This window comes from Aegilops tauschii, chromosome 1 (assembly GCF_002575655.3).
Source record: "Aegilops tauschii subsp. strangulata cultivar AL8/78 chromosome 1, Aet v6.0, whole genome shotgun sequence".
NCBI classification, from domain to species: Eukaryota; Viridiplantae; Streptophyta; class Magnoliopsida; order Poales; family Poaceae; genus Aegilops; species Aegilops tauschii.
In genome coordinates, this window is record NC_053035.3 from 425,152,950 (window position 1) to 425,179,294 (window position 26,345).

Sequence of the window (26,345 nt, forward strand, 5' to 3'; positions counted from 1 at the left end):
TTCTCTCCCCCTCCCTCCTTTATATACGTGGGGAGGGGGCGCCTAGAAGACACACCAACGTTTGTTAGCCGTGTGCGGCGCCCCCTGCACAGTTTACGCCTCCGGTCATATTCACGTAGTGCTTAGGGGAAGCCCTGCGCGGTTAACTTCACAATCACCGTCACCACGCTGTCGTGCTGACGGAACTCTTCTACTTCCTCGACACTCTGTTGGATCAAGAGTTTGAGGGACGTCATCGAGCTGAATGTGTGCAGAACTCGGAGGTGACGTACGTTCGATACTTGATCGGTCGGAACGAGATTAAGTTCGAGTACATCAAGCGCGTTGGCAAACGCTTCCGCTTTCGGTCTACGAGGGAACGTGGACACACTCTTCCCCTCTCGTTGCTATGCATCTCTTAGATAGATCTTGCGTGAGCATAGGAATTTTTTTTGAAATTGCATGCTACGTTTCCCAACATAAATATGATGTGAGTGTCAGCAATCATAGAAGACTAAATGATAGTTGGGTATGTGAAGTTGGTAAACAATGCTCTTACATAGTATCTTTCTGAAAATATGATGGATTATGATTGTTTCAATGATTGAGATCATAGTTTGTTAGTTTCCAATGAAATTTATAGTTCATACTTTAGTTTGTGAATGAATATTTACTTTAGCATGTGAAGTTTTATGATGATATATTGATGATATGATAATGAGCATGATGCTTTCATGTATGTATTTTGTTTTTATCGACATCTCTCTCTCTAAACATGTGGTCATGATTATTAATTTCGGCTTACGCTTGAGGACAAGCAAGGTCTAAGCTTTGGGGGGTGACACGTCCATTTTGCATCATGTTTTCCTACTATTATTTATTCTGTTTTGGATTGTTATTTCACTTTATGATGCAATTCTTATGTCTTTTATCTCTTATTTTGCAAGTTTCACATGAATAGGGTGATTGTCGGCAGCTGGAATTCTGGACTAAAAAAGGCTACAACAGAGATAGCTATTCTGCACAACTCCAAATGACCTGAAAAATTACGGAGAATTATTTTGGAATACATAAAAAATACTGGAGGAAGAAATACTAGGAGGGGGGCCACCAGGGAGCGACAAGCTGAGGGGGCATGCCCCACCCCCTCGGTGCGCCCTATGAGCTTGTGGGCTCAATGGCAGGCCTTCGGTGCTCATCCTCTGCTATATGAAGCCATTTGCCCTAGAAAATAATAATAATAAGACTTTTGGGATGAAGCACCACCGTCTCGAGGCAAAACCTGGGCAGGAGCAATTTTGCTCTCCGGCGGAGCGATTCCGCCGGGGTAACTTCCCTCCGGGAGGGGGAAATCGAAGCCATCGACATCACCAACGATCCTCTTTTCATGGGAGGACCAATCTTCATCATCATCTTCACCAACACCATCTCATCTCAAACTCTAGTTCATCTCTTGTATTCAATATTTGTCCCAAAACCTCATATTGGTACATGTGGGTTGCTAGTAGTGTTGATTACATCTTGTACTTGATGCAAGTTGGTTTATTTGGTGGAAGATTAAATGTTCAGACCCTCAAGCATATTCAATACACCTCTAATCTTGAACATGAATATGATTTGTGAGTAGTTACTTTTTTCCTGAGGACACGGGGGATGTCTTGTCATAAGTAATCATGTGATGTTGGCATTCGTTCGATATTTTGATGATATGTATGTTGTTGCTTCCTTTGGTGTCACGTGAACATCAACTACATGACACTTCACCATACTTGGGCCTAAGGGAGGACATTGTGGAGTAATAAGTCGATGATGGGTTGCTAGAGTGACATAATCTTAAACCCTAGTTTATGCGTTATTCAGTAAGGGGCTGATTTGGATCCATATGTTTCATGCTATGGTTAGATTTATCTTAATCCTTATTTCGTAGTTGCGGATGCTTGTGAGAAGGGGTAATCATCAGTGGGTTGATTGTTCAAGTAAGAACATCACCCAAGCACCAGTCCACCCACATATCAAATTATCAAAGTAGCAAACACAAATCAACTAAACATGATGACCGTGACTAGATGACAATTCTCATGTGTCCTCGAGAGCACTTTGCTTTACATAAGAGAACGTTCCTGCTTTTCCCTTGTTATAAAAAGGATTGGGCCACCTTGCTGCACCTTGCTACCATTGTTACTTGTTACTTGCTACGAATTATCCTACGACAAAACTATATGTTACCGTTACTTCCAGTGCTTGCAGAAATACCTTGCTGAAAATCGCTTATCATTTTCTTCTGCTCCTTGTTGCATTCAACACTCTTACTTATCGAAAGGACAACAATTGATCCCCTATACTTGTGGGTCATCAATATGCATCAACACAATGAGCTGAGACATGCAACCCATACTATACAACACCCATTTTGTTCTTTTTTAGCTGGAGAAGCTTTTCATTTTGCATTATTATTGGGTTTTACTCTAGTTACATGAAAAACTGTGAACACGCATCACGTTTATTGGATAGATAAGGTGCATGCATGCCCAAGCACCATGCAAGCTGCAGAGAGTTCTATCACTGGCTAGCCGACAATGCGTCGCCCCCCTCCATCCGACACACTGTCGGCAGCTGTGTCGCGGGCTGCTGCGCCTTTGCCACCATTGGGCTGGCCGCTTGCTGCTCTGCGCTAACATGGTATGGGCTGTCGTAGCCTTGTTGCTCTTGTCCTGATTGCTGCCCTTGTCCTGGTTGGTGTCCTTGTCCTGACTGTTGCCCTTGTCCTGACTGTTGCCCTTGTCCAGGCTGCTGCAGAGAAGTTGGGTAGTACCCTTGTTGCCCTTGTCCTGGTTGTTGCACTTGTCCTATTTGTTGGCCTTGTCCTGGTTGTTGCGCTTGTCCTGTCTGCTGCGGGGACGTTGGGCAGTGCCCTTGTTGCCCTTGTCCTGGTTGTTGCCCTTGTCCTGGCTGCTGCGGAGAAGTTGGGTAGTACCCTTGTTGCCCTTGTCCTAGTTGTTGCCCTTGTCCTGGCTGCTGTGGAGAAGTTGGATAGTACCCTTGTTGCCCTTGTCCTGGTTGTTGCCCTTGTTCTGGATGTTGCCCTTGTCCTGGTTGTTGCCTTTGTCCTGGCTGTCCTTGTCCTGGCTGCTGCAGAGAAGCTGGGTAGTGCCCTTGTTGCCCTTGTCCTGGCTGCTGGAGAGAAGTTGGGTAGTACCCTTGTTGCCCTTGTCCTTGCTGTTGCCCTTGTCCTGGCTGCTGCAGAGAAGTTGGATAGTATCCTTGTTGCCCTTGTCCTGGTTGTTGCTCTTGTTCTGGCTGTTGCCCTTGTCCTGTTTGTTGCCCTTGTCCTGGTTGTTGCTTTTGTCCTGGCTGTCCTATTTGTTGCCCTTGTCCTAGCTGCTGTAGAGAAGTTGGGTAATGCCCTTGTTGTCCTGGTTGCTGCAGAGAAGCTGGGTAGTGCCCTTGTTGCCCTTGTCCTGGCTGCTGTTGAGAAGCTGGGATTTGCCCTTGTTGCCCTTGTCCTGGCTCTTGCTGAGAAGCTGGGTAGTGCCCTTGTTGCCCTTGTCCTGGCTGCTGCTGAGAAGCTGGGTAGTGCCCTTGTTGCCCTTGTCCTGGCTGCTGCTGAGAAGTTGGGTAGTGCCCTTGTTGCCCTTGTGCTGGCTGCTGCTGAGAAGCTAGGTAATGCCCTTGTTGCCCTTGTCCTGGCTGTTGTAGAGAAGTTGGGTAGTGCCCTTGTTGCCCTTGTCCTGATTGTTGCCATTGTCCTGGTTGTTGCCCTTGTCCTAGCTGCTGTGGAGAAGTTGGATAGTACCCTTGTTGCCATTGTCCTGGTTGTTGCCCTTGTTCTGGTTGTTGCCCTTGTCCTATTTGTTGCCCTTGTACTGGTTGTTGCCTTTGTCCTGTGTGCTGCGGAGAAGTTGGGTAGTACCCTTGTTGCCCTTGTCCTATTTGTTGCCCTTGTCCTGGTTGCTGCAGAGAAGTTGGGTAGTACCCTTGTTTCCCTTTTCCTATCTGTTGCCCTTGTCCTGGCTGCTGCAGAGAAGTTGGGTAGTACCATTGTTGCCCTTGTCCTGGTTCTTGCCATTTGCCAGGCTGTTGCCCTTGTCCTGGCTGTTGTGGAGAAGCTTGGCCTGGATAATATGACCCCTGCCGAGGAGAAGTTACGCTTGGGTAATACCCTTGTACTGTTTGTGAAGATGTTCCCCAAAATATTCCTTGTTGGAGTTGCTGCAGTGGCGTGGTCTCACCAGGGTAGAAGGATCCGCCCTTGGGCGGCACCACAGTTTGCTCATATTGTCTTGCGACTTGGCTGACGGCGACAGAGCGGCACTTGGCGCTAACATCTCGGAGCTGCTGGCAGCATCGCATCTGGAGCCCCGTGCTCCATGGCAGCCGACCGGCCAACTGTTGGTCCACGACCTGCCGGCATGCCTCAAGCGAGCTCTCCTGGAGCTCGCGCTCACACTGTAGTTGCCTAGAGGCCTCACCTTCAGCGGTGGTGAGAGCCACGAGGGCGATGACTACTGCCGCAAAGAGGACCAGCCGCTTAGCCATCTCGGTGGACTGTCAGTGAATTGATCTCTATTTTGTGGTGCTCGGTGTTGTGGGTGATGATGAAATTGTGGAGATTGGTTGGGCTTTTATAGGGACGTGGTGAAGGTTCAGGACAATGGTTGTGTGCACGGCGAGGTTAGTTCAGCCTAAGAAGAAATGTGAAAAGAATAAAGTCGGTTGGAAAAGAACAATTTGCCAACACAAAAGAAGCTGGATAAGCAAGGAGCAATTGGAGCTTTGCAAAACAGATTTTTGGACGGTCTGCTAAAGCCACGTAATCGGTTCAATCCTAATTCTGGCTTCTGGGTATTGTTTGCAGAAGTGTAGACGTTTGTATATCGATTTGCTATTTTTATCTAAGAGAAGTGGTTATGCTTCTTGGGGTTTGGGTGTCTGTTAGCCATTGCTTTTGCAAATCTGCGGTCACTAAAAGCTTCTAAGCATGTCGACTAGTGGAAGGTAGCTTGCATGGATAAGGTAAGTTGATAAATCATCTTTCAAAAGCCCATTTATGTTTTGTTTCTTGTCATAGTTAGATTTCCAGGCAACACAAATCCATGCTATGACTCATAATATCTATCCAATGACTCACAACATTTATCTGTTCTATGACGCGCCGTACCAAAAGCTGGTAGAATTTTTGGACTTATGTAAACACCTTTCGATGACAAAACTCAACTAACTGAAACCTTTGGTCATTCATGTCTAAAATTAACATAGAATCTTCAGAGAAAACTCGCGTCAATTAGTTTGATTTACACCAGAATAGGGGATTTTTTCCACTTCCCAAATGAGTTCAGGTAATGTGGATTTAATTGTCCATTATATCCTCCTCCTATGTTTAACCTCTTATGTTCTTCTATGATCTCCATGTGTTTCTTCCCCGCCCCCGCCTCTCTGCATGTCCATTGTCTTTCCCTGGCCTCTGTAGATGGTGCACTTCTTCTCTCCTTGGCCTTATCACTTGCAGGACATCACTAATATTTCCTTATAACTAGATGTACCCCACATGTTGTCACGGAAATGTTTTGCAGTATATTTGAATGAAATTTGGTTATACGAAACATTTATATTTGGAGTAATAATGTGAGAACCAAAACTGAAAACACATATGATCTATTGTGTTTGATTATTGTATATTTGTGAAATTTTATCAAATAAATAGCCTAGTAAAATGGAAATTTTGATGCATGGTTGCATGTTGAAGTGGACAATTTTCCATGCATGCTACATGCTGAGGTGGCATGTTTGCATGTTGAGAGAGAGAGATATTATTTAGATATAAAAGGTTGCGACTATGTAACCGTAACTTTGAGTTAGCAGCTTGTTTCTTGTCAATATTAACAACATATAAGAAAATTAAGCTTCATTATCTTTGTTAATTAATACATCCCTTTCATCTCCCGTCGTCCAACATAATCTAGGTACACTCCTAGTAGGCCCGGGCCAAGGCATGTGCAACCCGTGCGAACGTCACAGGGCCCATGATTTGCAGGGGGGGCGAATTTCAGCCCATACGCTGGAGGTACCCGAGCATCACTCAGCCTGAAAAATAAATCTATATGGGATATTCCAGCGTTGCTTCTGAGATCGAACCGGCGACCTCACGCGAGTCAAAATAAACATCGACCACCTCAGCTACATTTTCTATGTGAAGCAAAATGGAATAAATGCTACTGGAATTATATAAGACTCCTTTTCCGCTCGTCGTTTGTAAACCTTTAACTCCATATTTAGCGTTATTTTTAGTCTTTACTTGCAGAATGATGATTTGAGGCGCCATGAAGAACAGTTTAGCATACCATCTAAAGAAAGACACCTTAGATTCGAAGGTATCCTGAAGTGTTTTCCCTTATTGCCTTTATATAGGTAGGTTTTAAGGCATTTTTTTGATCGAAACGCCATGGGAAAAAATTTAAGACAAATTTTCTAAAATGTTTCAAATATAACTTTGATGAAAAAGGCACTAAGAAATTGTACTCGATCATGGGTGACGTTTTGGTCATATGTTGCAGTGCATCTCTTTGCCGGACGTTCTTCTAATGGTAGGCTCATTGTTAGAGTTTGGCATAGGTCCCTGAGTTTGCCGGCCCGGCCCTGACTCCTAATACACATTTTGTGGTTGCTAAATTATGCTTTATTAACCTTATTCATTGTATCGGCAACAAAAATAGATAGCCATGGAAGCAAATAAAATGTTGAACAAATAATAAAACGGGCAAAAGATAGATTGTCATAATCCACCTCAACAACAAATGCAGACATCCCCACAAGAAAAAACACAAACATCCTCAATCCTCCAATGCCACCTTGCCTCTAGGTTTGGTGCAGAAACTTGTGTATATTACTTCTTGTTCCGCTCATAACTAAGAGAAACTTGTATTAACAACAAAGCATTCATCACCACTAGAGATTGTAATTGTTTGCCTGAGGCGAGGATGCATCAATGGGGAAGCGGATCAACTAGGAAAGAATTCCTGGGAAAAAAACTAGGAAGGAATCCAAGTGAAATCATGCATGCAGAAAATTTGCCAATAGTTGTTTATTGTGCCACATAATCCACCATTTATTAATTGTGTTTAGCATGCAACCAATTCTAAGTATAACTTAATAGTACTAAAAATACAATTATAGTTATACTAAGTGCAGTACAAAATATGTAAAACTTAACAACCGCTATGTCTTAACTACAGGCGAGCAAAATAAAAAGGTGGGCACTCGCAGAGGAGGCCGGGAGAAACCACCGGAGAACTATGTAAAACTTCATGTTGATGCGGCCTTCATCATTCTCGAGAAGAATGACGCTTCAGGTGTGGTGCTTCATGATAATCATGGCAGGCAAGCAACTGCGTTGTAACCTACGTCAACACGGCTGCCATGGCAGAGGCTATCGCCCTCCGAAATAGTCGGGTCCTCGCTGGACAAGTGGGGTGTAACACAATTCTAGTGAATTCAGATTGCATGATGTTGCCGGCACGATGAAGAATGGAGGCAATTCAATTGGTGTTGCGGCCGCAATTTACGAAGAATGCTCCTTTCTATGTCAAAGTTTTGTGAATGTCAAATTCGATCATTGTCCTAGGGAAGCCAATCAAGTTGCGCATCTTTTAGCTTGTAATTCTAATGTTTTTGTTACTAACAGGTGGCAGCTAGCAGGAATCTTCCCTTTTTTATCTAGTTAAATTAGCAACCGATGTAACTTTTACACCTTATGAATAAAGTCACCATGATGGCTTTTCCCTTAAAAAAGAAAGTGCCAACTCAAAACTTATTCACTCCAAAGTTGTCACCATCCAATCATGTAGAACATGACATTGTATCACTCATAACTACTACTCCCTCCGATCGAAAATAAATGTCGTGGTTTTAGTTCGTTTGAACTAAAACAAAGGCACTTCCTTTTTTGCCTAAGCTCTACCGATATTTACGTTGAAAAGTTGAAAGCATGCATTTCCAAGTTCCAAAAAGATTCCTTAATAAAAATGCGGTGCACTGAAAACAAAAACAAAATGCGGTGATCCATAATTCCAAATAGGGATGTGCTCTCGGGCTGCAAATAAAAGCATTTTCCCATGGAGTTTTCAAGATTTATTTTGTATTCCTTATTTTTAAATTTTGGAAGTAAAAGAATTACGGGAGTCACAAGCAAAAAATGATTAACCGGTTCTGGGCTTCTGGCAAGTAAATCCATTTCATTATTCATTGCTTTTTCATTATCACTGTCATTTCCGCATGGAGGATTGTGGTTACAGGTCACACTTATTATCAGAGCTCACACAGTACATCCACCAATCAGCTAGCTTAGTAGTACTGGTCGGCGGTGAAGACGCTACACTCCTGGGGCTCGATCCGGCACGCGGTCGGCAGCCGCACCTTCGTCAACCTCACGCGACCGGCCTGCGGCTTCTGCTGCGCCCCCTCGCCGGAGAACCCTTCTCCCTGCTGCCGCTGCGGCCTCTTGTGACAGAGCACCTGTCCTTGCCGCTGGCCACCACGCCCGACGGTCACCCCGTGGTAGCCTCCTCCCTGCTGCTGGCCTCCTCCTGTCTCACTGCCATACTGACCCCCTTGTACCTCCTGCCGCTGCTCCGGCTCCGTGGACTCGCCGGAACACCCCTGCTCTTGTTGACGCTCCCCCGACGAGCCGTGGCGCCCTTCTCCCAGCGGCGGCATGGACTGCTCGTAGTCCCGCACCATGCCGCGGAGGGCGGCGCAGCGGCACTCGCGGCTGACGCTCTCGAGCTGCCGGCAGCATCGCTCCCTGGCGCCCCACTGGGCATGAAACAACGGGACGCCGACGGCGCCCTCGCCGGCGCGGCCGGTCAGCTGCTGCTCGAGGATCTGCCGGCACGCGAGGAGCGGCTTCTCCTGGACCTCGCCCCGGCACTGCGCGTCCGTGAGGCTCTGCTCGAGCACGCCTTGGGCGGCGGAGACGGCTACCAGGGCCGCCAGGAACACCGCGAAGAAGACGAACCTACCCATATTGATTCCAGTACGAAATGTGGTTGCGTTTCCGATTGTGGTTTATTTGTTGTGTGGTGAGATGCTGAAGAGATTGAGATTGAAACTGAGACGATCACGTTGCAGTGACAAATTTTGGAGCTTGCTATAAACGATTTCCGGATGATGTCGGATGAGCTGGAAAGTTGCTTTTACTGCAACAATCTTATCGTGCAAGTATGGATGTAGTACTCAGCATGTAACGTCTTTTGCACTAGTCATGAGTCACGATGATGAGGATCATGTATGGAATTATCCATAATAATAGTTCCTTGAAAAATCTCGTCTATGATAATCTTGTTCTGGCTGCATGCATCATTCTAATGTAGAGGCGGCCGGGGGTGATCCTCCTTTAAAAAAATGATAATCTTGTTTGTACTTCGTACACTTTGCAGTGAATTTTGAAGGTTTCCTAAATCTGATATAGGAACAATGCAAAGGGTTAATCAATCAGCTTTAGCTGTACTTTTTCTTTGGAGTTTCCCTTGTTTTGAGTGGTATTTCAGGAGGAATTGGCCAACGCTGGGTATCGAAGTTAGAAAGACCACTATGACAATCTGGATTCTCTCTTCCAGACCAAAAAACTTAACTGATATGACGGGAAGATACTTTGATACTACTTCGGTCACTTGGGTGAGGTGTTGCAACGTCGTCCAGCCACTGCCCTATTCAATTTCAGTGGGAAGCCAATAAGAAACTTCCATTGCCGATAGGGCACTAGCCTGTCTGCCGTGGTCTGCATGCTAGACTGTCGAAATCATCATAAAATTCATGGTCTGCATGCTTGACTGTCGAAATCATGATAAATTCCAGTGGAAACTTCAGTGTGCGAAAAGTATAATGCGTGAAGCATGGCAAGACTTGCTCCGGCTGGCGCTTTCTACTTGGTGGATGAGTTTCGGGTTGGCCGGATACCAATGCTAGTGGTATATTTAGTCTTGGTTCTGCAGTTGCCATATCGTGATGCCTTGTTCAAAAGAGTGAAGATGTCACCAGAGTGTGGAAAAGGCGACAACTGTATTCGATGCTGAAAATGACGATCCTTTTTATCGGTTTACAGATATGCTGGGAGCAATCTATGGAAGGCCGAAATAATAATGAAAAATTTCTGGTGTTCTTTGTTTTGACAAAAGTGGCACAAGATGGCGTTCCATTGCTTTTGTTTGAGACGGGAACTATAGGATAAACCAGTGTAAAGCCTGCGCTTTGCTGCAGCTATTGTTAGGTGTTTTTAGTAAGCTTTATTTTGAAATGTTTATATTTATATAATTTGTATTTTGGTAAGTACTGTGTTGCAAAGTTTAAATGTTTTTGAAGTGCATAAGAAATTGATGTGTAGCCATTGACGAGTCTCATAGTCTCCAGATTTATTTCGATTTTGCAATAGTATTTCCCGGCCGTTGGCGACTCTCATAGTCTCCTGATTTTCATTGGCTAGTCAATGACAGAATGTCACATCATAGGTGCTTGGTACACAATTGCAGTTTCTACTTGTATCCCCCCCAACCAGCAGCTGGTATTGGTTTTCTTTGCCTGGCCATGGAGATGAGACGATGGCTCCTCCGGCCTCTTGCCCTTCTCACCACCACCACTGCCCTTCTTTTGAACACATCCACTTCCACTTCCAGCTCCATCAGCACGGCCCACGACCTCCCCGCCCTCCTATCGTTCAAATCCCTCATCACCAAGGATCCCTTGGGCGCACTCCTCATGGACAATCAACAGCAGCTCCAATGGCAGTACTCATGGCTTCTGCAGCTGGACCGGCGTGAAATGCAGCAGGACTCACCCGGGCCATGTCATGGCGCTGCGCTTGCAAGGTATCGGCCTCTCCGGGACCATTTCACCATTTCTCGGGAACCTCTCCCGTCTCCGTGTACTAGATTTGTCCAACAACAAGCTTGAAGGTCAGATCCCTCCTAGCCTTGGTAACTGCTTTGCACTCCGCAGGCTCAACCTGAGCTTCAACTCCCTGTCCAGTGCCATCCCTCCCGCCATGGGAAACCTGTCAAAGCTTGTTGTTCTGAGTATTCGCAAGAACAATATCTCAGGTACAATTCCTCCTTCCTTTGCGGATCTTGCAACAGTCACCGTGTTTAGTATAGCAAGTAACTATGTGCATGGGCAAATACCACCATGGCTCGGCAATTTGACAGCCCTAAAAGATTTGAACGTGGAAGATAATATGATGAGCGGCCATGTTCCACCAGCTTTGTCTAAGCTTACCAACCTTCGATTTCTGTTTCTAGGAACCAATAACCTACAAGGTTTGATCCCTCCAGTATTATTTAATATGTCGTCACTTGAACGCTTCGATTTTGAGTCAAACCAACTGTCAGGCTCGCTACCACAAGATATTGGGTCTACACTTCCTAACCTGAAAGAGTTCAGTTTATTCTACAACAAATTTAAAGGCCAGATCCCTTCCTCCTTGTCAAACATATCTTCTCTTGAACGTATCGTTCTCCATGGGAACAGATTTCATGGACGAATCCCATCAAATATTGGCCAAAATGGATGTTTGACTGTATTTGTGCTAGGGAAGAATGAGCTGCAGGCTACAGAGTCGAGGGATTGGGATTTTCTGACCTCCTTGGCTAACTGTAGCAGCCTATCTACTGTAGATCTTCAACTGAATAACCTTTCGGGGATTTTGCCAAATAGCATCAGTAATCTCTCGCAAAAACTTGAAACTCTTCAAGTAGGAGGAAACCAGATTGCTGGACATATACCTACGGGAATAGGAAGATATTACAAACTCACGGTTCTTGAGTTTGCAGATAACCTCTTCACAGGAACCATACCTTCAGATATTGGAAAGCTATCCAACCTAAGAAATCTGTTTCTATTTCAGAATAGATACCATGGGGAGATTCCATTGTCACTAGGCAACATGTCACAGCTAAACAAGCTAATTCTTTCAAACAACAATTTGGAGGGTAGCATTCCCGCTACTTTTGGCAACCTAACTGAGCTGATCTCTCTGGACCTTTCCAGTAACCTCTTGAGTGGGCAAATCCCAGAAGAAGTTATGAGCATCTCCTCCCTGGCTGTATTTCTCAATCTCTCAAACAATTTATTAGATGGACCTATTACCCCACATGTTGGGCAGCTAGTCAATCTTGCAATAATGGATCTCTCATCGAACAAGTTATCAAGTGCAATACCAAATACCCTTGGTAGTTGTATAGAATTGCAATTCCTATACTTACAAGGGAATCTCTTGCATGGACAGATTCCAAAAGAATTCATGGCATTAAGAGGGTTAGAAGAGCTGGATCTCTCTAATAATAACTTATCAGGACCTGTTCCTGAATTTCTTGAGAGCTTCCAGCTTCTGAAGAATCTAAACCTTTCATTCAACCAACTATCAGGTCCGGTGCCAGATACGGGAATCTTCTCAAATGCAAGCATTGTATCTCTCACGAGTAATGGCATGTTATGTGGTGGCCCCGTGTTCTTCCATTTCCCTGCATGCCCATACCTAGCCCCTGATAAGCTTGCACGTCATAAACTGATTCACATCTTGGTGTTTACTGTGGTGGGAGCATTCATCCTGCTTGGTGTCTGCATTGCTACATGTTGTTACATTAACAAGTCAAGAGGTGATGCCCGCCAAGGTCAGGAAAACATCCCTGAGATGTTTCAGAGGATCTCATACACTGAGTTGCATTCGGCTACAGATTCATTCTCTGTAGAAAATTTGGTTGGCCGTGGAAGCTTCGGCAGTGTATATAAAGGGACTTTTGGTTCTGGTGCAAATTTAATTACGGCGGCTGTGAAGGTACTTGATGTCCAAAGGCAAGGAGCCACAAGGAGCTTCATGTCTGAGTGCAATGCTCTCAAACGGATTCGACATCGCAAACTAGTCAAGGTTATCACAGTGTGTGATAGCTTGGACCACAGTGGCAGCCAATTCAAGGCACTTGTGCTCGAGTTCATTCCCAATGGAAGCTTGGATAAATGGTTACACCCGAGCACAGAAGGCGAGTTCCAAACACCAAGCCTGATGCAGAGGCTAAACATTGCACTTGATGTGGCGGAGGCACTGGAATATCTCCATCATCATATTGATCCTCCAATTGTTCACTGTGATGTTAAACCAAGTAATATTCTTCTTGATGATAACATGGTTGCACATCTTGGTGACTTCGGACTAGCAAAGATAATTAGGGCAGAAGAAAGCAGTCAATCACTCACAGGTCAAAGTTCCTCTGTTGGAATCAAAGGCACAATTGGGTACCTTGCACCAGGTATGTTGTTTCCTTCTTACTCCACATTTTCAGTAATTGCTTAAAGATATTTATGCAAGACTTTATTAACATGTAGATAAAAGAAATGGTAACCTGCATCATGAACCAAACATGAATTACAAAATATAGTGGGTTACATTTGTTCAATAATTCAGGTACGCATCAACAAAATTAGTGGATTGATTACCTCACATTTGTTCCTCCCCTGGCAGCCGCTTGGCTCCACCGTACATTGTTATTGTTGACTCAACAGTCAGTAACATTGTCTAAAAAATCAGTAAATTTCCCTGAACAAGTGTTCATGATTCTTTTTAGTAATTATAAGAAGCTTTAAGCCTCCAATTCTTATGGTTTCATAATTTAAAAAAGAGCGGATTTCCTGTGTATCCTTCATGCCATCCTCTAGTGGTAAAATGAGAATCTGAAAAATATATATTTGTCCACTTACAATAATTTGTTGTGCCAAGAATACAGCCAACTACTATATGTAAACAACTAAGGAATGTGAGTGGAATGGATTATATTTATACCATACAGTTTATAAGAAAACTAACACAAGCCCTTTCCTTTCCTTCCTTTACCAGAGTATGGCATGGGGACAGAAATATCTGTAGAAGGTGACGTGTACAGCTATGGTGTGCTATTGTTGGAGATGCTAACTGGGAGAAGGCCAACTGACCCATTTTTCAATGAGAGTACAAATCTACCAAACTACATTGAGATGGCCTGTCCTGGTAATCTACTGGAAACAATGGATGTCAATATTAGATGCAACCAAGAGCCTAAAGCGACTTTAGAATTGTTCGCTGCTCCAGTTTCAAAACTTGGTTTAGCTTGCTGCAGGGGCCCTGCAAGACAGCGCATAAGGATGAGCGATGTGGTAAGAGAATTGGGTGCCATAAAACGGCTAATCATGGCCAGCCAGAATTTTGCATCTTGGTCCACAGCGCAGTAATATAGATTGGACGTACGGCTTGTTCTATTTCCGTCACTTATAGTAAGATTAGAATGGTATTAGTTTCTCATGTATTTTACCATAGCCGATCGGCACTCTCTGAATAGACACAACTGTCCCTGTCCATGGAGTTACAAATTATTGGGCAAGAGCTTCTGTGGGTTCACAGGAATCAATTATGATCAGAGAAAGATCGAAACTGGTTATGTTAAACTCAATCATTGTATACAGTGGTGTTGCATATATAGTGTATTGTATTTAACAACAACTACTGTACATTCGTGAGCATTTATGTGCTGGGGGCCATATTGTTATATGCCAAATAAAGGAATAATAGAAGTTGTAGGCGTTGTCTTCGCGTTTGTGGCTGTACCATAGTGAGTTGAATTTGATGTTGTTTTGAACCATTATATGTATTAGCATGCAGTGACGGATCTTGAAAGAAATCTCAGCTGGGGCGAAGCTGTATGTTTTTAGAAGAACGAAATTGTAGGACTAGAACAAGCTAGATTTTGCAGAATATTCAGAAACTTAGATAATTATATTGATCTTGTCGACATTAGTTAACAAAATACATTTGTAACTTAACTGTATGCAGCAGCTACTCCATAACAAAAGGAACTGTACGAAAAAACTACTTAGCCATGGAGTATTGAATTAATCACTATAGATCAGATCCTACCTTGCGCTCCTAAATTGCATAAGAACATCTTCATAGATGTACTTAGCACTTAATGAGTACGGAATTTCATAACCGGGGTGCGAAAGGAATGCACCCGAATAAATCAATGAATGAAGCTCAGGCCACGAATCTGAAGAAGAGCCCAGATTCCCCGCAACAAGCTTGGAAAGGAAGAAGACACGAAGGGAGGAGTTCCGCTTAGCCTTTGAGAATGGAAAACTGGAAGATTTTCTGCATCGGTGGATGAAGAATCACGAACATAGGAATTTCTGGTTTAGCATGTTCCCAGAAAGAAGATACTTTTTTTCCATTCGAGAAACAAGGAGCATGACTGAAGTGGCTATACATACAAATCCATTTACGGATCTATATCCATGATTTTACTCTTTATGTTGACTATCAAGCTATTGGCTAGAAAATTATCTTCCATCGTATATGTAGCCTTATCTTAATAATCTCAAATTTGAGCAACAACACAGGAGGCTTCGTTCTGCTTCGATTAATGTTGGTTTGTTGGCTTCAGACTCACCTCTCTTTCTTTTGTAAGATGCATCAATGGTTTCCCCCTTAACCATTTTTGACGGGACCCCCTTAACCATCAATGCCTCCTTTTCGAAACAACAATCTTAATTTAGCACAAAATTTCTATGGCCTAATTAGAACTTTCCCCAACTAATTAAGACGAACGAATCTACACTAAAAAGACAGAATATAAAGAGTTGGACTTCAGCTCACCGGATCTCTGCGCGCGGCGCCGGCGTCGCCTGCCCGGCCGCGACGAGACGAGCCCAGGAGCCATGAACAGCCTCTGGCCTCTCAGCGGCGTTACACTCTTGCCGGCCGCTCGCCACCCCATTCGCCGGCAAGCCCCAGTGACCAGTTCGCCGGTCGCAGGAGTCCACGCCAGACTGAAATAGTAGAAGACGGCGGCAAGACGGGAATCAGGGTTTGGATCTTGTCTGCCAAGCAGAACGTGAGAAGGAGATGATAAATGGGCCTTATGCGGCAGATTGGCGGGGCAACGAAGAGGCGGCCGCCCTACTGGGCCGGACCACTGCCGCATACAGCGAAACTAGCGGGCATATGCAGCGAAGCGGGAAACTGGGCACTATATCAAACTGGATTGACTACTCTAGCGATCGAAAGATGAACGCTTTTTAAATTTTGAATGTTTCCTAAAAACACGAATATTTTACGAAAATCACGTACAAATTTTGAAATTCCAAACATTTTTTGAAAACTTCAAACACTAGTTGAATTTTCCGTAATTTATTTTAAAAATAGGTCCTTTTTTAAGTATTCGAAAATTTTCCCAATTTTGCAAACATTTTATTCAAATTCAGGGATATTTTTTGAAAACCCTAGAATTTTTTTAATTTGCCAACATTTTTATTTTATTTTGAAATTCAAAAAAATCAAAAAGTGAATGAAACAGGAAAGGAAAGGAAGCAGAAAAAATGAAAAAGGAAAGAAAAAGAAAAAACAAGAAAAATGAAAAGAACCGGGAAGCCCAAGCCACTGGTGGAGGAGATCAGACGTGACGACGCCGGCGAACAGATGCGAGATGAGCGATTGTGTCAGCGCCACGGAGTACAGATCCCTAGTCGAATTACAGCGAAGGATCACCGCCTTGGTTCGCAAAAACTTGACAGATAAACCAAACAAGTCAAACTCAACCGAAAATAGGACTGTCACGACAAATTTGATGAACGGAAAGAAGTTTTTTGTATCAAGGAAGGTGAAACAAGAATGTTGCGCAGTTGGATGGGAGAGGTGCCGGAAATGAGAACAGTGTGTTTGATTGGGAGGTGCTCACCACTGTCGACAATGATGTGAGAGGAGGAGGTGAAGGGAAGGAGGGAGTGAAGATTACTGGGGGAATTGGTCATGTGGGAAGCAGCACATGAGTCCATGTACCAGTCAGAGGTACTGCTTGAGGAAGACAGCCCGGCGGTGGCGCTGTGGAGCGCGGCCAGGAGCGAGGCCATGTCCAGGGGCTGCTGCGGCTGCTGTACGTCAGGTAGGGAAGTGTTGTAGACCGACAGTGGGCCGTAGCAGGGAGGAGGTGGCGTGTAACCGTCGTAGCCGTACACACCAGGCAGCGGCATGGTCGGAGCAACAAACATGGCATGCTGATGCGGTGCCCCAGGGCACATGCCAAACACACCGGAGCCTGGAGCACTCCAATGCACAGGCCAGGCCTAAACGAGCCCTATCCAGGAGTTGGGGCCAGGGGCAGGGGTGGGGAGGCTTGGGATGCGCGGTGGCGGTTGTTGGGGAGAGCCACCACTGCCCGATCCACCGTCGATGCCGGTGCAACGTCCTCGGCGATGCCCACAACCACCATCGTTGTCTTTGGTGTCAGGTGTGACAGGTGGTGGAGAAGGGGCGGCGACGCCACGCCCGGCGACGAGCGCATGCGTACTCTGAAGACGCGCAGTTTGATCTGCACGATGCTCCTCGAGAAGCAGGGAGCGAGTTTGAAGGAACGATGGAAGAGGCGTGCGCAGCATGATGTGAGGATCGCCTCGTGGTATTAACGCCCGAGTCCACGCAGAAGCTGGAAGACCTATTGCGTCTCACTCACAAGCTGACCGAGACCACGCAGTTGGTCGGCTTACATCTTCAGCTTGGTGCAGTATTGCATAATGGTCATGTCGCTTTGGACGATGGCATGGTACACGACGTCGATGTAAATCGCACGGGCGAGCTAGTTGTCCTAGAAGATGACGTCGATCGCCATCCACAAGGTGAGTGCCGTGTCCTTGTGTTGCATCAGGACATCTAGGAGATCAGGCGCGACGGTGGTGTTGAGCCAGTGGACGGCGGCGTGATCCGCCATCACCCACTCAGGGGGTCCGGGTGCTGCACGGCATCGGCATCAACATGATCGCGAAGACCGAACATGTCGATTGCCGCGTCGAAGTGGCGAAGCCACTGCGCGTAGTTGCCGGCGAGTAGGTTGACAGGGGGCGTGTTGGTGGATGTTGATCGTTTGAAGAACCGGCGAGGAGAGGGGAGATGCAGGCGGCGCAAAGGCAGTAGCGCTGCCAGGCAGCAGGGCTGGTGGGGCATTGGCAACAGGAGTGACGGGACCGCCAGTGGCAGGATCGCCGATGGTAGGAGCGCGGAGTCAGAGGTGTCGCCATAGCGGCGGAAGCGGGATAGGTGACCGGAGCAAAATGATTGATCTGGTCAGAGGTATTTGATATCATGATGAAGGGAGAAGGACTATATGGGAATCAACACAATTCGTTTAGCTCTACGGCTGAGTCTATATACAACTTACAGAGTGATCGTGTGCCACTACGAGGAGAGATCGTGGGCTATGGTCGTGCCCACTTCTCACGTACATGCGCTGACTAGATTACATGGCGCATACACTGTCTATACATATGTGTAGAACGTATACTCTAACAGAAGGAATGTATGCTGATCTCAGCCATTCTCGTGTTTAGGAGGGTGTATCGAAACAGAAGTTGCTCTAATATCATGATGTATGGCTCAAAAGAGTGAAGATGGTCTATGATGGTCGTGTGGGCTATTTGGAGACAGGAATGCTCGATCGTCTGTTTAGCAGCTCTATATTACCCCAATCATTCAGATCGTAAATCAGTCAAAGGTGGTTGGAGAAGATTTACGTTCCGTTGATCGTTGTTGTGTCCCTCTTGGTCTTCGACTTAGCATTAGTCAGCTTCCTTTGCTTATGTGCCTCTGTCTATTCTTCCAGTATGTGTTTTGGTCCTCTCAGGACTCTATATGTTTTTTTTTTCTTTTGCCCTTTTCTTCTATCTATTTAATTCATATGCAGCCCTTCAGCATGGTTCGAAAAAAAAAGGAATGAAGATGTCACCAGTGTCGAGAAAATGACAATTGTGTTGGGCGCTGAAAATGACGATCCTTTTTCATTAGTTTACAGACATGCTGGGAGCAATCTATGGCAGGTGACAATAATAATAAAGGATTTCTGGTGTTCTTTGTTTTCATAAAATTCTCACAAGATGGTGTTCGGTTGGTTTCGTGCAAGGCTAGAATTATAGGATAATAAATTGCTCTTGGATAGGATAAACTATTGTAAAGCCCGCACTTTATTGTGGATATTATTAGGTATTTTTTGTGAGTTTATTTTGAAATGTTTATACATGTGTGTGTGCTAGTTAATAGTTTTGTGCTTCTTTTCTAATATGCATTTCCACGGATCAAAGGATGTGTCTTTTAACCCAAGAATATGACTATTCGTTGGTCTCAATTCTCAAGAACCAACAAACTTAATTAATTATCGACGATTGTTCCTTTTGGAGTGACATGGCTTAGCATGGATGCTACATTAGGAGTCGGTTTTATCAAAAAGAGAATATGTCATGATATGCCTGTGGAATTAAAATGCGAACTCACCATACAGGAAAAATGTACTAGGACCTCTGTAAAGAAATACTACTTCTGTAAAGTAGTGGCATAAAACATCTTATAAAAGTTTACAGAGCGAGTAGGTTTGTAGCTGAAAAAACAACTATATTCCGGCCATAACTTTGGGTAAGAAAGGTTTGCATGCCAAGACACACAATGACGTCTCTTCAGTCCTCTTCCTCCTCCAAAAAACTGTACCAATGTGACCGAGCTTTTGACTCTTCCACCTCCGAAGTCAATAAGGGCTGCAATCTGCACCTGATCGTCTTCAAAGCAAGACTCTTTCCTCGCAAAAAGAAAGAAGAAGAAAAAAGCAAGCCTCTTTCTTTTGGGGATTCAAAATGAAGCAACCGAGGACACTGCAGACACCATGGAGACCAGACCATGGCTCCTCCAGCTTCTTGCCCTTCTCATCACCACCACTGCCCTTCTCTTGAACCCATCCACTTCCACTTCCAGCTCCACCAGCACCGTCGACGACCTTCCGGCCCTCCTATCGCTCAAATCTCTCATCACCAAGGATCCCTTGGGCGCACTCTCCTCATGGACCATCAACAGCAGCTCCAACGGCAGCACTCATGGCTTCTGCAGCTGGACCGGCGTGGAGTGCAGCAGTGCACACCCGGGACATGTTGCCGCGCTTCGACTACAAGGTCTTGGCCTCTCCGGGACCATTTCACCATTTCTTGGGAACCTCTCGCGTCTCCGTGCACTCGATTTGTCCGACAACAAGCTTGAAGGTCAGATCCCTCCTAGCCTTGGCAACTGCTTTGCACTACGCAGGCTCAACCTGAGCGTCAACTCCCTGTCCGGTGCCATCCCTCCCGCCATGGGAAACCTGTCAAAGCTTGTTGTTCTGGCTATTGGCAGCAACAATATCTCGGGTACCATTCCTCCTCCTTTTGCAGATCTTGCAACAGTCACCCTCTTCAGTATAGTAAAGAACCATGTGCATGGGCAAATACCACCATGGCTCGGCAATTTGACAGCACTGAATGATTTGAACATGGGTGGGAATATTATGAGCGGACATGTTCCACCAGCTTTGTCTAAGCTTACCAACCTTCAATATCTGAATCTAGCAGCCAATAACCTACAAGGTTTGATCCCTCCAGTGTTATTTAATATGTCGTCACTTGAATACCTCAATTTCGGGTCAAACCAACTGTCAGGCTCTCTACCACAAGATATTGGCTCTATACTTCCTAACCTGAAAAAGTTCAGTGTATTCTACAACAAATTTGAAGGCCAGATTCCTGCCTCCTTGTCAAACATATCTTCTCTTGAACATCTCTCTCTCCATGGGAATAGATTTCGTGGCGGAATCCCATCAAATATTGGCCAAAGTGGATGTTTGACTGTATTTGAAGTAGGAAATAATGAGCTGCAGGCTACAGAGTCAAGAGATTGGGATTTTCTGACCTCCTTGGCTAACTGCAGCAGCCTAGTTCTTGTAAATCTTCAACTGAATAACCTTTCAGGGATTTTGCCAAATAGCATCGGTAATCTCTCGCAAAAACTTGAAGGTCTTCGAGTTGGAGGAAACCAAATTGCTGGGCATATACCTACAGGAATAGGAAGATATTACAAGCTTGCAATACTTGAGTTTGCAGATAATCGCTTCACAGGAACCATACCTTCAGATATTGGAAAGCTATCCAACCTCAAAGAACTATCTCTATTTCAGAATAGATACTATGGGGAGATTCCTTCGTCAATAGGCAACCTATCACAACTAAATCTGCTATCTCTTTCAACCAATAATTTGGAGGGTAGCATTCCAGCTACTTTTGGCAACCTTACTGAGTTAATCTCCCTGGACCTTTCCAGTAACCTCTTGAGTGGGCAAATCCCAGAAGAAGTTATGAGCATCTCCTCCCTGGCTCTATTTCTCAATCTCTCAAACAATTTATTAGATGGACCTATTTCTCCACATGTTGGGCAGCTAGTCAATCTTGCAATAATGGATCTCTCATCAAACAAGCTATCAGGTGTAATCCCAAATACCCTTGGTAGTTGCGTAACATTGCAATTCCTACACTTACAAGGGAATCTCTTGCATGGACAAATTCCAAAAGTACTCATGGCATTAAGAGGGCTAGAAGAGCTGGATCTCTCTAATAATAATTTATCAGGACATATCCCTGAATTTCTCGAGAGCTTCCGGCTTCTAAAGAATCTAAACGTTTCATTCAACCACCTATCAGGTCTGGTGCCAGATAAGGGGATCTTCTCAAATGCAAGTGCTGTATCCCTCACAAGTAATGACATGCTATGTGGTGGCCCTGTATTCTTTCATTTCCCTACATGCCCATACCCAGCGCCTGATAAACCTGCACGTCACAAACTGATTCGCATCTTGGTGTTTACTGTGGCGGGAGCATTCATCCTTCTCTGTGTCAGCATTGCTATACGTTGTTACATTAGGAAATCAAGAGGTGATGCCCGCCAAGGTCAGGAAAACAGCCCTGAGATGTTTCAGAGGATCTCATATGCTGAGTTGCATTTGGCTACAGATTCATTCTCTGTGGAAAATTTGGTTGGCCGTGGAAGCTTCGGCAGTGTATATAAAGGGACTTTTGGTTCTGGTGCAAATTTGAGTACCGCGGCAGTGAAGGTACTTGATGTCCAACGACAAGGAGCCACAAGGAGCTTCATATCTGAGTGCAATGCTCTCAAAAGGATACGACATCGCAAACTAGTCAAGGTTATCACAGTGTGTGATAGCTTGGACCACAGTGGCAGCCAATTCAAGGCACTTGTGCTCGAGTTCATTCCCAATGGAAGCTTGGATAAATGGTTACACCCGAGCACAGAAGGCGAGTTCCAAACACCAAGCCTGATGCAGAGGCTAAACATTGCACTTGATGTGGCAGAGGCACTGGAATATCTCCATCATCATATTGATCCTCCAATTGTTCACTGTGATGTTAAACCAAGTAATATTCTTCTTGATGATGACATGGTTGCACATCTTGGTGACTTTGGACTAGCAAAGATAATTAGGGCAGAAGAAAGCAGGCAATCACTCGCCGATCAAAGTTGCTCGGCTGGAATCAAAGGCACAATTGGGTATCTTGCACCAGGTATGCTGTTTCCTTCTTACTTCACCACATTTTCAGCAATGGCTTGAAAGATATTTAAGCAGTAGTTTGTTAACATGTAGATAAGTGGTAACCTGCATCATGACCAAACATGACTTACAAAATATAGTAGGTTACATTTGTTCGTTAATTCAGGTATGCATTAACACAATTAGTGGATTGATTACCTCATGTTTGTTCCTCTCCCGGTAGCGGCTTGGCTCCACCGTACATTGTTATTGTCGACTTAGCAATCAGTAACATTGTCTAAAAAAATCAGTAAATTTCCCTCAAAATTGTTCATGATTCTTTTTAGTAATTATAAGAAGCTTTAAGCCTTCAATTCTTATGGTTCCATAGTAAAAAAAAAAGACCAATTTCTCTCGTGGTCACCATATCAAATGAGAATCTGAAAAATATATATGTGTCCATTTACAATAATTTGTTGTGCCGAAAATACAGTCAACTACTATATGTAAACAACCAAGGAATGTGTGTGGAATGGATTATGTCTATACCATATACAGTAGTTTATAAGAAAGCTAACACGAACCCTTTCTTTCCTTCCTTTAACAGAGTATGGCACCGGGACTGAAATATCTGTGGAAGGCGACGTGTACAGCTATGGTGTGCTATTGTTGGAGATGCTTACTGGGAGAAGGCCAACTGACCCATTTTTCGGCAATACTACAAATCTACCAAAGTACGTTCAGATGGCCTGTCCTGGTAATCTGTTGGATATAATGGACGTCAATGTAAGATGCAACCAAGAGCCTCAAGTGACTTTAGAATTGTTCGCTGCTCCAGTTTCAAGACTTGGTCTAGCTTGCTGCAGGGGCTCTGCAAGACGGCGCATAAAGATGGGCGATGTGGTAAAAGAATTGGGTGCGATAAAACGGTTAATCATGGCCAGCCAGAATTCCGCGTCCTGGTCCACAACGAAGTAATATTGATTGGACGGCTTCTTCTATTTCTGTTTATAGTAAGATTAAAATGATATTAGTTTCTCATGTATTTTACCATAGCCAACCAGAACTCTCTTTATCATACACGACTGTCCCTGTCCATGGACTTACAAATTATTGGGTGTGAGCTTTTGATGGTTCATAGAAGTTGTAGGTGTTGTCTTTGCATTTGTGGCTGTACCATAGTAGGTTGAATTTGATGTGGTTTTGAACCATTATGTATTAGCATGCAGTGACAGACCTTGAAAGAAATTTCAGGAACAGCGAAGCTGTATGTTCTTCGAATACGAAATTGTAGGACTACAACAAGTTAGATTTTGCAGAATATTGAGAAACTTAGATAATTATACTGATCTTGTACACATTAGTTTACAAAATACATTTCTAAGTTTAAACTGTATGCATCAGCTACTCCATAACAAAAGAAACTGTGCCGAAATACTACTTAACCATTGAGTACTGAATTAATCACTATAGATCAGCTCTTATCCCTGCGCTCGTAAATTACATTAGAACATTCATATTAGTACTTCTCCATGATTTTACTCTTTATGTTGACTATCAAGCTATTGGCTAGAAAATCATCTTCCATTGTATATGTTGCTTTGTCTTAATAATCCTTCAAAGTAGCCTTGTCCTAATAATCCCAAATTCTAGGAACAACACAGGAGGCTTGGTTCTGCTTCGATAAATGTTGGTTCGTTAGCTTCACGCTCGCATCTCTTTCTTTTGTAAGATGCCTCTTTTTTTTTGCGGGTTTTGTAAGATGCCTCCTTTTATAAATAACAATTTTAATTTAGTACAAAAATTCTATTGCGTAATTAGAACTTTCTCCAGCCAATTAAGATGAAAGAGTCTACACTAAAAAGACAAAATCAAAAGAGTTGGGCTTCAGCTCACCGGATCTCTGCGCGCGGCGCCGGCGCCGCCTGCTCAGCCGCGACGAGAAGAACCGAGGAGCCATGACCAGCCTCTGGCCTCTCAGCTCTTTCCGGCCCCTCAACAGCCCCCACGTCGGCGAGCCCCAGTGACCAGTCCGCGTTCCGCCGGTCGCCAGACTGAATAGTGGAAGATAGCGGAAGACGCGAATCAGAGTTGGGTCTTTGTGTGTCGGGCAGACAGAGGCACAGAGCAGAGAAGGAGATGATAAGTGGGCCTTATGGGCTGTAGTGGAAGTGTTGTTAATACCTGGTACTAAAGAATTTCTGCTGAAAAAAGGGTACTAAAAGAATAAGTTTTTTTTTGAGACATAAAAGAATAAGTTCCTTTCAGCCCTAAAAAGAATAAGTTCCATTTCAGGTTGCGGGCTTGCGGCCCACGGACCAGGTTTGCCCCGGTGAAGAAGCCCTGCCCTTTACCAAGAGCTCCAGCTTCGGCAGGGCTACATGCCGCCGAAATCATGAGTTAAGGTTACCCCTTTGCAAAGGTCACTCTCATCTTTTCTGGTAATGAAAAATGGCACTCTGCATGTATAGCACTTGTCGCAACATGAGAGTATTGTTTATTTTTTTGTAGTTTCGTTTCTTCAAAATGTGTAATCCGTTGAAGCATGCGTCCAAATCACGAACCATTTTCATCATGGGTTCTCCTGTCGAGTTCTTCGAAGCTAGATCCCATGTTAAGATGTTTGGACGAACTTTTTTTTCCCAATAAGCCAGAAATAAAAATAGGAAATAGAAAAAACAGAAACCGAAACCTAGAAGCACATTTGTGTTTCTTTCGCTTTTTGGGAAGCACAACTATATTTTTCACTTTTCCGGAAGCACATATGAGATTTTCATTTTTCATATACATATTTAACATTTTCTTATATAGGTTTAACATTATCTAATACATGATTAATTATTATTTTCAAATACTTGTTTGAACCTTTTTTTCTCAAATAGACATTGAAACCTTTTTTTGTTTGATAAGAAACATTAATTTTTAAACTATGTGAATATGTTTATACATTTGATAAACAACTTTTCAAAAATGTCACAAACATTTTCATTGACTCACGTGAATATATTTTTTAAATGCAATGTACTTTTTTTGAAAAAGTCCATTTTACTACCCTGAATAAAGTGGGTGGTTCACTTTACCCCCTGATCTATTTTTTTGTTTCTTTTACCCCCAAACAAACCCAAACCAGACAAAACACCCCCCGACTGGTTTTTCTCCACCCGCTGCTGATGTGGCACTAGTCAACGGCGGTTTTGACACCCCCTTGTCAGGTCTCTCTCTCTCTCTCTCTCCCTTGACCGGAGAGGAGAAGAGAACACAGGAGGTCAAGGAGCCAGTGATCCGAGGGAGATGAGCAGGGTGTGCGTCACCGGGGCCACCGGCTACATCGCGCCCAGGCTCGTACTGAAGCTTCTACAGCGAGGCTGCGTCGTCCACGCCACCTTGAGATCCCTTTGTAAGTTCACCTACTCTCTTGTCGACTCCTTGTGGCTGCAACCGGCGATCATAGGATCAGTTGGTGATGTGTGGCGTGGCAATGAGAAGAAGACGGGGCTGCTGAGGTTGCTCCCCGGCGCGGCAGAGCGGCTGGTGCTGTTCGAGGCGGACATCTACGACGCCGCCTCTTTCGAGCCGGCCATCCAGGGCTGCGAGTTTGTCTTCCTCATCGCCACCCCGCTGCTGCAGGACACCAGTAGCACATCAGCTGCGAGTTCGTCTTCCTCGTCGCCGACGGCCTCCTCGGGCCGTCCTCTGATACGTCTCCAACGTATCTATAATTTTTTATTGTTCCATGCTATATTATATTCTGTTTTGGATGTTTAATGGGCTTTACTATACACTTTTATATTATTTTTGGGACTAACCTATTAACCGGAGGCCCAACCCGAATTGCTATTTTTTTGCCTATTTCAGTGTTTCGAAGGAAAAGGATATCAAACGGAGTCCAAACGGAATGAAACCTTCGGGAACGTGATTTTCAGAACAAACGTGATCCAGAGGACTTGGAGTCTACGTAAAGCAATCAATGATGAAGGCACG

At 44.5% G+C, this 26,345-nt stretch overlaps 4 protein-coding genes and 2 long non-coding RNA genes across 6 annotated transcripts; 2 read left to right on the top strand and 4 right to left on the bottom strand.

The window, feature by feature from the left end:
- Positions 1–2,371: 2,371 nt before the first annotated feature.
- LOC109747830 (glutenin, high molecular weight subunit 12) lies at positions 2,372–4,575 on the bottom strand. Its single transcript, XM_020306873.4, has one exon. It carries the CDS (start codon positions 4,513–4,515, stop codon positions 2,539–2,541), a length of 1,977 nt encoding a protein of 658 aa, XP_020162462.1. The 5' UTR covers positions 4,516–4,575; the 3' UTR covers positions 2,372–2,538.
- Positions 4,576–8,187: 3,612 nt separating this feature from the next.
- Positions 8,188–9,100, bottom strand: LOC109748058 (19 kDa globulin). The gene has a single exon (XM_020307118.3). It carries the CDS (start codon positions 8,995–8,997, stop codon positions 8,317–8,319), a length of 681 nt encoding a protein of 226 aa, XP_020162707.1. The 5' UTR covers positions 8,998–9,100; the 3' UTR covers positions 8,188–8,316.
- A 244-nt stretch (positions 9,101–9,344) lies between these two features.
- On the top strand, positions 9,345–14,579 carry LOC109747826 (uncharacterized). Its single transcript, XM_040388832.3, is given in 3 exon segments — positions 9,345–13,268; positions 13,853–14,172; positions 14,175–14,579. Coding segments are annotated over 3 exon segments (2,826 nt in total). The 5' UTR covers positions 9,345–10,816; the 3' UTR covers positions 14,229–14,579.
- On the bottom strand, positions 12,922–13,854 carry LOC120964320 (uncharacterized). The gene is made up of 2 exons (XR_005756195.3): positions 13,456–13,854; positions 12,922–13,361 (listed from the first exon to the last, which is right to left on the bottom strand). It is a non-coding gene; the product is annotated as an uncharacterized lncRNA (long non-coding RNA).
- A 4,750-nt stretch (positions 14,580–19,329) lies between the features above and the next one.
- On the bottom strand, positions 19,330–24,505 carry LOC120964325 (uncharacterized). Its single transcript, XR_012184647.1, has 4 exons — positions 24,261–24,505; positions 22,584–22,662; positions 20,950–22,490; positions 19,330–20,877 (listed from the first exon to the last, which is right to left on the bottom strand). It is a non-coding gene; the product is annotated as an uncharacterized lncRNA (long non-coding RNA).
- Positions 19,683–23,809, top strand: LOC109747816 (uncharacterized). The gene is made up of 2 exons (XM_020306837.4): positions 19,683–22,398; positions 22,972–23,809. The coding sequence occupies exons 1-2, from the start codon at positions 19,683–19,685 to the stop codon at positions 23,340–23,342; spliced, it is 3,087 nt and encodes a 1,028-aa protein (XP_020162426.1). The 3' UTR covers positions 23,343–23,809.
- Positions 24,506–26,345: the final 1,840 nt, after the last annotated feature.